Source organism: Microtus pennsylvanicus, chromosome 12 (assembly GCF_037038515.1).
Source record: "Microtus pennsylvanicus isolate mMicPen1 chromosome 12, mMicPen1.hap1, whole genome shotgun sequence".
NCBI lineage: Eukaryota > Metazoa > Chordata > Mammalia > Rodentia > Cricetidae > Microtus > Microtus pennsylvanicus.
This window is the reverse complement of record NC_134590.1, coordinates 31,170,615-31,183,488: the sequence shown is the minus strand read 5'-3', so window position 1 is coordinate 31,183,488 and position 12,874 is coordinate 31,170,615. Positions and strand designations below refer to the sequence as shown.

The 12,874-nt window shown below is 35.8% G+C and overlaps 1 protein-coding gene across 1 annotated transcript in view; it reads right to left on the bottom strand.

The window, feature by feature from the left end:
- The window catches only part of Gabrg1 (gamma-aminobutyric acid type A receptor subunit gamma1), a 72,988-nt gene extending 66,542 nt beyond the window's left edge, over window positions 1-6,446 (bottom strand). Inside the window, exon 1 of the mRNA XM_075943179.1 lies at window positions 6,194-6,446. Within this exon, the coding sequence (XP_075799294.1) occupies window positions 6,194-6,297 (104 nt within the window). The 5' untranslated portion in view covers window positions 6,298-6,446. The remainder of the gene's footprint in view (window positions 1-6,193) is intronic.
- Between the last annotated feature and the right edge of the window lie 6,428 nt (window positions 6,447-12,874).

Sequence of the window (12,874 nt, the reverse complement as noted above, 5' to 3'; positions counted from 1 at the left end):
TATGCTGAAGAGGATGTGGAGTAAGGAGAACATTCTTCCATTACTGGTGGTAGTACAAACTTATATATCTGCTTTGGAAATCAGTACAGCTGTTTCTTAGAAAATTGGGAATTAATCTACTTCAAGACCTAGCAACACCTCTCTTGGGCAAATACTAAAAAGATGCATACTCATACTACAAGGCCATTTGCTCAACTATATTCATAGCAGTATTATTTAAAATATTCAGAGCCTGGAAACAACATCGATGCTCATCATTCAAAGACTGGATACGGAAAATATGGTACATTTACACAATGGAATACTACTCAGTGCTAAAAAATAATGACATCTTGAAATTCGCAAGCAAATTGTCAGAACTAGGAAAAAACCATACTAAGTGAGGTAACCCAGACCCAGAAAGATATAATTGTATACACTCTCTCATAAGTGGATATTAGTCATAAAGCAAAGGATAACCAGCCTACAGTGCATAACTCTAGAGAACGTGGACAACAAAGAGAACCCTAAGACAGACATACATGAATCCACTTAGGAAGGAGAAAAAGACAAGATGTCCTGAGTAAATTAGGAGTGTGGGGGGCAGAGCACACTCCTAGAAGATGAGAGGGGAGAAAGGAAAGGGAGTGAAAAAAATGTATAGCTCAATAAAAACAATAAAACCTGCTCTTTGGAAAAAAAAAAGAATGTAGATTCTGGACAGAAACGTGAGTTTCTATCTTGAATTCGTCACTTAAGTAAACGATAACTCTTAATATATTCTAAAAGTATCTGTGCCTTTCTCTTTCCTTTTGTAAAATGAGGCAAGTAGCAGTATTCAAAATCCTATTCCTTTTCATATTTGATTTTCTTATTATATGTATATGGCTAGGCTCTTCATAATTAGAGAGGCCATAAATCCTACTACATATATGCATATCCAATTGAATCTACTAAGGATTGGTCTTATATACAATGGCTGAGCAGTCAGATTAGATAAACTAAGAGGAAGCTCTTTCGTGGAGAAAATTAATTTTCACTTTCTCTGACTTAACTTCCTGAACAGATCAACAATAGCATGACACTAATATCAACAATTAATAAATGAGACCTCATGAACCTGAATATGAAAGAATACCATCAATGAGAGAAAATGACAGCTTACAGAATGGGAAATAAATTCTCAATTCCACATGTGACAGAGGAGCTAATACACAAAATATATAAATAACCCAAGAAACTAGACACAACAAACCAAACAGTCCAATTTAAAAATGGGGTACAGATCTAAACAAAGAAGTTTTAACATTTGAATCTGAAACAACCAAGAAACACTTAAAGAGGTGTTCAACATCCTTAGTCTTCAGGGAAATGCAAATCAAAACAACCCAGAGATTCCATCTTACACCTGTCAGAATGGCTAAGATCAAAACAGTTCATGCTGTGAGGACGTGGAACAAAGGGAAAACTCTTCCATTGCTGGTGGGAATGCAAACTTGTATAGCTATTTTGGAAACTGACAATTTCTCAAAATATTGAGAAAAAAATTTACCTCAAGATGCAGCTATACCACTCTTGGGCATATAGCCAAATGATGCTCCATCCTACCACTAGGACACTTGTTCAAATGTGTTCTTAGAAGCTTTATTCATAATAGCCAGTACCTGGAAACAACCTAGATGTCCCTTATCTGAAGAATGAGTAAAAAAAATGTGGTACATTTACATAATGGAGTATTATTCAGTTATTAAAAATAAAATATCACAATATTTGCAGACAAATGATGGAACTAGAAAAATTATCCTGAGAGAGACAATGTTCATAATGCTACTCATTATGGGGTTATAATGCTCATCCCTGTAGCCACAGACTATCTAACAAAACTTCCATATCAGTAATGAGACACTGCCTGTTGAGTTAGTCAGGTGGGTCAAATAGACTCTCAAAACAACATAGATTATTACCACTACTCTTGGCTTACTTCAAAGGTAAGACTACATACAGTTCAGTCACAGGACTTGAGGCAACCAAGCTGGGAGTGTTCTGAAAGCCACTTCTGAAAGGAGTGCTAGCTCCTGTATTATCAGAAATTGCTGTGTAACCTGCCAAGAGAGAAAAGCAATTGCTGTTCCTATCCATCATAAAGCCAGTTAGCCACAACAATTACCAACTGATGAGAAACCACCGCTGGTATAATAATGAGTTATTTAATTGGAGGGTAACCAACAGCTGTCTAATCATACTTAAGGCCTACTCAATAGGAGGGAATTAATAACTGATTCTACAACCTAGCCAACTACCCTTGACTAGAGACATCATAAACACTAGAGGAGCACCTCCTAGCAGTTTTTCCTAAACTAATATAATAGTTAACTGTTTTCTCAATAATTGTTTGTATACTCATGAATAAGAGTATAAGCCCATCAAATAGCTTTCTTTTCCAACAAATTAAGAAGATTGTAGAGATAAACAACTGGCCAAAATGCAGAGACCATGGAGTACCTCATCACCAGTTAACACATGTACAATGCAACCCGTACACTAAGGCTAACAGAAAATGGAAGAAGAGGAGATAGAAGATTGTTAAAGCCAAAGGATCAGGACACTTTCTGCTAGATAGGGTTCTTTAGATGTGACAGGGAAGCTGCACCCATGAAATCTCAACTGTATAGTTGCCCAAACAGAATTTAAATAATAAATTTCATTTATCATCCCAACATTGGTGGAGGACATGTTACAAGGTCTCGCCATTAAGGGAAGAACAATAAGAAAGATACATTTCTTTAATATACCACATATAGAACCAAGCAAAGAAACATATTCCTTTTGGGTATTTAATAATATCTAACATTCGATATTCAATTCTATTGTATTTCAAACCACTTTAACAAAGATAAATAATATGAGAATTATGATGAGTCTATAGCATATTTCTTACTATGTCATTCCCAAATTTTTCTGTCCTGTTCCTGAATATTTTTAATGTTCTTGAAATAATTTTGAAAAATGAGTTCGATGTGCCCCAAAAGTTTGTCTGAAATCATTCAGGAAGAAGTGACAATGGAACTGAAATTGAAACTGGACAACAAAGATCAGAATTCTCATTTGATACCTCCCATGTACAATTTTCACCTAAAATTTTTCATTTAGCTTGTTCCCACTCATTCCCTTTCATCTAGGAAGTCACTTGCCACATGCTACCTTCATTTTACCACGACCTCCACAGCCCTTATTCAGCTTTATATCCTACCTTCCTTGCCTCTAACTCCTTGGGGCTCTACCTTTATTCTTATACTCATAAGCAAACATAATAACATGAATATAGATACAAAATGTTTATGAAATTTGAATTCAGTATGAAGCATTTCCTCTTCTACTTACCCAACAGGTGTTTCAATCTGTAGAATGGAAAGCAACTGGACTGGATTTTGTGTTTGGGTAATTTAAAAGATTTTCAATTGGGGACTTTTATCAATTGCAATCTTATCTCAAAATCAGTTTATCCTTGGGTCCTTTGAACAAGTAATTGTGTAACATTTGCATTGGTTTATACTACAAAAGTAAGTTTAAAAGCTAGAAACCTGAAGAAAAATCATTTATTAAGCACAACACCCCAAAACTTATTTATGAAATAACCTAAAATAGTACATTTTAAAAGTAAGTGCATTTGAACTTAATGTTGAAAATTGGATGACAATGTTTTTATTGATGGAAATTTTTAAAATAAGTTGAATTTCTTTGGTTTTCTACTCAAGTAACTTCTCAGACAAATATTACTATTTAGATTACCTTTTAGAATATCTAAGATCTCAAGATACTTTTCAAACTATTTCTAAACTTGATTACACTCATATTTGTCTCTAGATTACAAAGAGTGAAATCAAGCAGATGAAATATGAACCAAGTTGTCAGGATGCCACAGATTCTCCTGGAGAATGAAGAACAGCATCCATGGTCAGAGCTTTTAGATACAACAGGTCAGAGCTTTTAGGATCCGTTTTCATAATTCAGCAATGAGGAAAGTCAATACACTGTCTCCCTTCACTTTTCATGGAAACTAATAGAGATAAGACCTGCCCATTGAATTTATATAAAAAGTAATATAATCCAACTTAGTAATCTCCAAATAGATGGCATTGAATGTGTATTTTAAAACTAGTATGACATTGAAATTCCTTCAAACAGAACTGTCTGTGATTTGCTATAAAAATAAGCTACACACACAAAGAGGAAACTATATATATATATATATATATATATATATGATCATACATAGTTTATAAGTATTGATGCCAATTTTCTCCAAATCTATATTGAAAGAATATAAAATTTATAACAAATTTGTCTGCTATATAAAACGAAGTCATAAAAACTCATAACCCAAGCACTCAAACCATAGTTATAGTAGCAACATATATATGTGTGTGTATGTATATATATATATATTTGTTTCAATATTTATTTGTTCATTTGACAAAGAAATCCAGTTTATATATACAATAAAGATAAAATAAATTATTCATAAATTTGAACCTTGTAACTTAATTTCAGTCTTTCAAACATATAGTAAAAAAATAGGGAATGGTAGTCATATTAGAATTTTCCTCTTTACTACTACTCAGGCCTGTGAAGAGACCCTTAAATCACTGCATATTTCATTTCAAATCAGAGATGAATTTGAACATTGGAAGCAGTCATCATGGTCTACTGCTATAATACATGTTGCAGAAGAAACTATTGTATGGAGTGTGTTTAAAGAGCTGTGGCACATAAGAGTAGGAAATCCAGTGAGTGCCCTGCCCACTGCACCGCAGCACACTTTACCCTGTATCAGCTTGATGAGAGTTTGGAAGCTGGCAACAATGAATGCAATGTAAAACTCTTCCAAATGAAGTATCTATTGGGACTGACAATATGCTCTCTGTAAGACAGTATCCTTACACGATTACATAGAAATGTGCAGCTATAAAGACAAAAAGAGCATGCAGGCTCTTACTCTAGAAAACCAGTGGGCCAATCTGATTTTACTTGTTCAGTGGTGTAAAAGTACCTATTCTACTTAAATATCGTCTATAAATGTGATATATTCAAGGACATAACCCATTACTGGACATTATATAGGATGAAACATTTATTACATTGTCTGTACATAGAGAACATTTAAAATACGAAGGCAGAAAGATAAATAAAATTGCAATTCCCAAATGAAACACAAACATACCAAATATCAAATTTTGAATCCAGGAAGGCCAATTTTAATTATGATCATATTCAGTGCCTACATTCTGAGGCTTTGCAGATGTTCTATCTACTGGTAAAGAGAAGGAAAATCTACATAAAATTATCTTCCTAGTAATTTGGCTCTACTGGAGTTCTAAACAGCACTAAAGCATCAAATGTCACAACCTTGAATGTAAATGTATATAAAACAAATAATGCAATGCATGGATAGTACATTTTTAAAAAGCTATTAAAGAATATATGTCTTAAGCAAATGTGGCAACTTCTTCCACACTTTGCTTGTTCCTAGTCCAAGTGTGAGCTTTTTCTTTCACTATCAGCACAACTTCAAAGTTTTTGATATGTTTTACAGTCCACTCTTGTTCCTGTCAGACTGCAGATTTGTGCTTGGTATGATCACACAAAAATGCAGCTAAGACATTCAGAATATTTTTAATTTTAATTAGTAAGCAACCAATTACAGTGAAGACTTTCAAAAGTGATTCTAATGAAACACACAGAACTCTTTCTGAGATATATATTTTTTCATAGCTGATAGATACGTGGTCAAATATAGCATATAAAAGATTGACTTAATCAAGAAAGTTACCCCAACACGAATGAGAAAAAATCACAATATTGGCTTATATACAAATAGTATATACATGATGACATGTAACAAGAAGTTTCTGAAATTATTTAAAATGCATAAAGTTTGTCAACAGTATCTGATTCCAAATACAGCAGGAAAATCAATTCTACTTCTAGTTCCTCTATTAGTTTATAACCCGATAGAACTCAAAAACAAGTGAACACCCCGGCTTCAGAAAAGGCTGATTTCATGTTGTCTCCAAGTAAACAGATAGCTCAGAAAATACAATGACGGCAAACATTGCACATGTTCCCGGGAAAATGCAAATTTCTTGTAATGATTGTGGGACAAAATAAATTAATTAATTAAAGGAGACAGTTTTAAGTCTTTGAATTTACTCACCAGTTTCCCAAATGCAGGGTTAGTAACAGGAACATCAACCTCACTCCTCTAGTTTGACTCCACAGGAGCGAAGGAGAGAAGAGGAAGGCTTTCCTAGAACCCATCAGGTCGTTTTTATGGTCCCTCCTCTGCTAGCTCAGTCCCCAAGCCCAGAGTTTGTCTCAAGCCTCAGCAGCCGCCCAGTGAGTACAAGGGAGAGTGTGGAAAGACAGGACACCTCCTAACCAGGTAGGATGCGACTCCCAGAAGAACTGAGCCAAGGAGCCAATCAGACGGGGAGGACGCCGGCATAAATTATCTCAAAACGAGTTGGACCAATCAGTGCTCCAGAAAGGCGGGGTTTACCATACTAGAAATCAAGCCCAGCCCAGTGGGGAAAAGAGCTCCGCTTTTTTTTTTTTTTTTAATGAAAGAAAAATAAACCTCTTCTCCGTTCCAGCGCCTGTAAGAAACATTGGCGTGGCCTTGACAGTTGGGCTCCCAAGGGAAACGCTGCTATTTTGCTGCCCTTCCGTATATTGGAATGTATCTGGTCACTACCTCTTCCCTCTTCTGAGTTAGGAATTATTTATTTATTTATCCTTTTAGTTACTTATTTATTCATTTAATTTTTTTTTATTTGCCTTCAAGAGAATGCCCAGGGAACTCTCCCTCTGTGGAAAGAGCTTAATAGACTTTCTTCGGGCTTGCGAGAATCCTGTTATTTTTGAGTAATTATCGTTACTTCATTTTGATTCCGGGACAGTGTCTTGTTTCTTTTTGCAGATGTAGGACGGGACACAATGCCCTGCACAAATGAGCTCTCTAGAGGTGGACAATGTAAAACTCAAGTGAATGAATGAGCCGTCTGGGTGCCTTCCCGTTAAGCACGTTTCGGTCCCTCCCCCTGCTACAGCCTGCGCTCTAGTGCGCCGATTTGCAACGTATTATCTCCCATCACGGGAAGATGTCAGTAATGAAGAATACCAGGCAAGAACTCTCTCGTTTTACAAACACAAAACTGATTGTACTAGCTTCCGCCGTCAAAGACGTCCTAGCAGATGACACGGGCGATTCTTGTGTTTCCCCTGCTCAAGCGCATTTCATTTGCATTTGTGGAGCTTCTGTGTTTGGTTCCTAACTTCAGAGGCTCTGCTTTGAGTTCTCAACAGAGCCCAAGGGTTGCCATGGCAACCAGAAAGCCTCTGGCAGCTGGAACAACTGTACTGCAAAGACCGTGGCTATGGAGAAAAGGGCTCAGTGCCCAGCCATCTTCTGCCTTTACGCCTTGCTAAATCCCTGCTTCCCGGGGATGTCGCCCAAGGATGGGGGTCCTAAGCTGCATCATTAATCACTCCACACCACCTGGAAATGCCCAAATTCAGAGATGAAATGAAATGTACCGTGTAGTTACTTGAGAAGCAGACAGTTCAAAGCAGAAGTAACTGTTTGTGCATGCACGGCGGCGGCCAGGGAACTGTTGCTACAACAGCCACTGAAATCCATTAAAGGAACCAGATGAGCATAACGGGGTTACAGACTGATAGACTTTCTTTGTCTCTCTCCCTTCCTTTCTTCCTCTCTTGTTGCCCAGAATAGCAGATGTTGCAGTATTTTTTCTTTTCTCTGACTCCCTATCATCTATAAAATATGTAGTGACCTTCCTTGTTCCTATTCTCTTACTCCACGCTATTTAGCATTTTTCTCTTCCACAAAGTATGTTAATTAAAGCAGCTCATACCTAATAATAATACAAATAACAATTGAAGTACATTATAATAGATTCTGGAGCAAGTGCATTTACGTAGCCTGTGACGTCCATATAAATAAGCTGTTTTTATTTATTTTTCTACGTCGATTAACAATGTGTCGTGCATTATTATTTAACTATTTCACAGGGTGCACACCTAAATTCAAGGATATGATTAACCAGTGAGGCAGGAATTAATTCCCTGGAAATAACTAGTCCATAGCAAATACTTTCTGGTTACTCCTGGCTTTTCCTAATATTAAATGGGGTTTTTCAACATTTTAGCGGATTGATGATACAGTCTAACGTTCTACAACAGTAATCTTAGACCATCCTACCAAAAACTTTCAAAAAGGTTTTGTTATTTTCATATGTTACTGGAAAGTGCTGACAGCCGTTCCCAGAAATTAATGGAAAGGAAAGGTGAAGGATGTTTCCTTGGATAGTATACTTACACTCATAAAACGGAAAGGGATGTGATAATGGGAGTTTTCTACATTTTCCAAAATAAAATTTCCCCAAAATGTGCTGAGGTAGACATCTAAAAAAGTCTCACTCTCTGTAGCTAGAATTGTAGATTATAGTTCTCTCTAATCTTTGTAAAATGGATGTAAGCTCTTTGTTATCTGAAAGAAAAAACCATGATAGGTTTGTGTACTGGTTACAACTTGATAATTTGACTCTAACAGTCTTTCTTTTTTGGACAAGATAAAATAGCCATATGCATATGGTGACTAGTGACTAGGGAGTCTAGGCTGTGAATAAATATAGTAAGTTCCCCTGTATCCATCAAATTAACCACCTTTTCACAGGAGGACCACTTAGGAAGGGCAGGCCATGTGTCCTAGACTTCAAGGTTGAGGCCAGAAGTAGCTGTAGGTGAGGAACTGGAACGAGAACATTGTGGTGGTTATTTTCATTTCAGGACAATTTTGACATGAGATTTGTTAAAGTTGGGAGACATTTTTTGTTGTTGCAGTTGTGGAGTGAAGATAGGTTGTAGTCAACTATTGAATGTTATTAAGTGGAAGCTAATATTTTGTTTATACTCTGAAATATATGAAAACTCATCCGATGATGAAGAATTCAAGCATAAACTCTCAGTGGTAACAAGGAAAAGAAGGGGAGTGAAGGGGACGAGTAAGTATACTATACCACAGTTATTTTTTTTTTCATTGACTGTCATTAAAGTCACTCTTCTCTTTCTCATTCATTTGAATGACTGGACCATAATCATTACCTGTTAATTTTTTTATTATTTGAACAGCTTTCATACAATATACTTGTACATATTTTCACTCAAAGATCATGCCTACTTCCTTATCATCCAACTTCATGTTCTTTTTTTCCTCAAAAATAAGACAAAATATCACAGCAAACTAAACAAAAAAGTCAAAAAAGTTACACATACTACGATAATTTATTTAAAATAAAAAGAAATATGGAATCATTTTTATGTTGGCCAACTGCTACTTAGCATGGAGCCTGACCTGGAATATGGTTGACATACCCAGTAACACTCCATTAGGCAATTGTGATTTTGTTTTCCCTCCCAGAAACTATCAATTGGGAAAAAAAAAGCTTCTTAGTGATGGTAAGACTTTGGGTCTACTTCTTATTTTCTGTCCTAGAAATCTGGGCAGGTTTTGTATGTATCCTCACAGTCTCTCTTAAACCTTATGCTCAGCAGCTTTTTTGTATCTGGAGTTTCCTCGGAGTCATCCACCACCACTGGCACAGTGCCGAGTGTTCCAGAAACTCAGTCTTTATTTGTTGTCAACTGTATGCCCTTGTGCTGATTACCGTTGTCAGCAAAATAAGCTTCAATCACAATGGGAGTTGAATGATTATCTGATCTTATTATGAAAGGCACAAAGTCATAAAGTAACTTCTAATGATATATTGCTCTGTAGATAAAAATTTTGTCCTGCCCAGTCCCACAGCCAGTTATTCCAAAGAAACTCACAGAGGTTTTTACTAGTTATAAACTGCTTGACCAATTAGCTCAGATTTATTGTTAACTGGCTCTTGCAACTTAATTTAACCCACAATTCTTACGTATATTTAGCACATAGCTTGCTACATTTTCTCAGTGAGGCATTTCATCTTGTTTCCTCTACATCTGGCTGGTGATTTCAACTTTGTCTTCCCTCTTCCCAGTCTGGTTACCCCACCTATATTTACTGCCTGGTTACTGATCAGTCAGCATTTTATTAAACTAATACAAGTGACAAAAGTTTACAATCTACAAGAGTATTATCTCATAGAATCCTATACTCATACCTATTGCATATCTATTAGTTTAATATCTATGTGCAATGACTATCAACTTGTAGCCATACTACTTTCATTTTAGAAAGTTTTGTGGTTTTTTTTTATTATGCTATCACTTTAAAACAGTTGTTATACCTACAGGTGGTACAAATGGATTAGATGTTATAGTAATAAACACTTAATATTTTCACATACCATAATTTGGGAGACCTTGCCATTCTGTCATCTTGTAAAATGACTAGTGATACAGTGGCATGATGGTGCCACATGCAGCCCTGACACTAAGCAGACAAGAAGTACTAACGATCCAACCTGTCATTCATAAACTATGATTTAGATACAAAGACTGATTGTAAAATACAGTGGTGACAAAAGTACAGATTTATGCCCTAGCTTCTTTCTTTTCTTGCTTTAGTTTTTCTGTGCGGCATGGTATTTCGCCATGATTGTGTATGTGTGTGTGTGTGTGTGTGTGTGTGTGTGTGTGTGTGTATGCGCAAGTACAGATATATACTGACATGTGGAGCCCCGAGCTCAACAACAGATGATTACTTCTATCATTGTCTGCCTTATTATTTGAGACAATGTCTCTTACTAAGCAGGAAGATCTTTGATACCTATACACATTGTGTATTGTGTGTGTGTGTGTGTGTGTGTGTGTGTGTGTGTGTGTGTATAAATTCTACATAGAGCACAAGTTGCTTTCAGGATTACATCGAGTTATCCATATAATTAATTGCCTTTATAATAGAAATAAGTCCAAATTTTGGTTATTGTTGCTATACCTAATTCATGGTATATTTAAAATATAATTCAGTTTGTCTAACTGACAGAATAGTAAGAGTCTGAAGTTCTAAAGAAGGTAAATGAAAATGACCACATTATGCATGCCCTCAACATTATCTCTATATCTGACTTCTTCAGAGAAAAGGTAAATTTTTATTTAATTTTTATCTCTAAAGCTATGTTTCTTTTATGAACCCCGTGATTCTAAACTTAACCACTAAATAGCACAGTATTTTCTTCTATTGCATACCCTCCTCTTAGGCTATGGGACTCCCACCTCCATTGTCAGCATGACACTGCATTTACCTAATTGTCATTTTTCTGAGAAATAATTATTAATTTCTCACTGAAGAATATTCTGAAATATAGGACAGACATATGACATTTTGAGTACTGGCTACACATGTTCATTTGTGTTAGTTCTTTTTGTCACTATGAAAAAGAGTTTGCAAATGACAGCTAAAAGAGAGAAGATTTTCTGGTTCACAGCTTTTGAGAATACAGTCCATAAATGGTTGATAAAAGGGGGCAGAACATCATTGTGTATAATATAGCAGAGAAATGTGATCGCCTCATGGCTGTCAGTAGCAAAGACTTGGTGGGGAGTGACAAATAAAAAAAAATAACACACAAATCACAAAAATGTAGATTTAAGAAAAAATTATTTTTATATTGTTTATTTAAAAGTTATTTTTATCATTTGAATTTATTTCATTTTCTTGTGTTTGTTTGGACTTTTCATTGGTTTGTTTTTTATAAATGTGTTGACTTTTTGTTCTTTTTGTTTTCGTTTTGTTTTCTGATTAGTGTGTTGCCTATCGGTGTCAGAGAACAAACGTTGGTGTTAATTACTCGTTTCTCCTCTAAGTTCCAGGGATTCTAAGCAGGTCCACACTCTTTTTTCCTGCTGAGTTATCTCACCAAATGTTTACTCTAGCCCTTTCTTTATCTTTATAGGAATAATCAAGCACCTTGTTCATATTAAAAGCTAATGCAGGGGCAGATTGCTCAGTTGATACGATGTTGCCTTCAAGCCAGACCATCTGAGTTTGATCCCTGAGGCCCATGTGCTAGAAGGAGAGAAACAGCTCCAGCATCTGATCTCCATACCTGTTTGTCCCACAATAAATAAATAAATATGATAAATAATTTGCAAAGAATACATTATTTTTGACATGAAGATTAAAAAAATGAAGTTCCCATCTAAGAGTTGGGAATAAAAATCTAGAATCAAAATATAGTCTTCAACTGTTGGCTCCCAGTAACCAATTTCTTAAACCAGACTCACCCTTCTAGTACATCAAACCCCAAATAATCACATCAGATTCTATTTCTACCAGAAGAATATTTTACTAATTAAGCCCTCGATTTTAACTAACTTTTTAGTGGTTACTTCTACAAACCAAGGGCACAGTCTTGAGCTTGCAAACTTTCAGGGGTGTATGTGACAATTTTCTATAGTATTTTCATTAATTCTTTGAGAGTTTCAGACAATTTATTTTTGCATGTTTACTCTATTTGTTCCATCATTCAGCTCCGCCAAAATTTACCCCAACTTCCTACTCACCAAACTATGTTATCATTTTTTTTCTTAACCTATTGAACCCAATTTGTGCTGCTCAAATATTCTTAAATGATGAGTTGCTTTAAGAGTCTTAACAAAATTTCTCTGTTTCTCCTCTCTCTGTTTCTCTCTCTCTCTCTCTCTCTCTCTCTCTCTCTCTCTCTCTCTCTCTCTCTCTCTCTCTCCTCTTTCTCTCTCCGGCCATTATATACCAATAGCACCTCAGATAGGTGTTAGATTACAAGTCTGCCCCTTTTCTCCAAGATGGGATTTAATTTAGCATGATCTTGCTCAGATCTTGTGCATGCTCTGAGCAATATGTATTAAT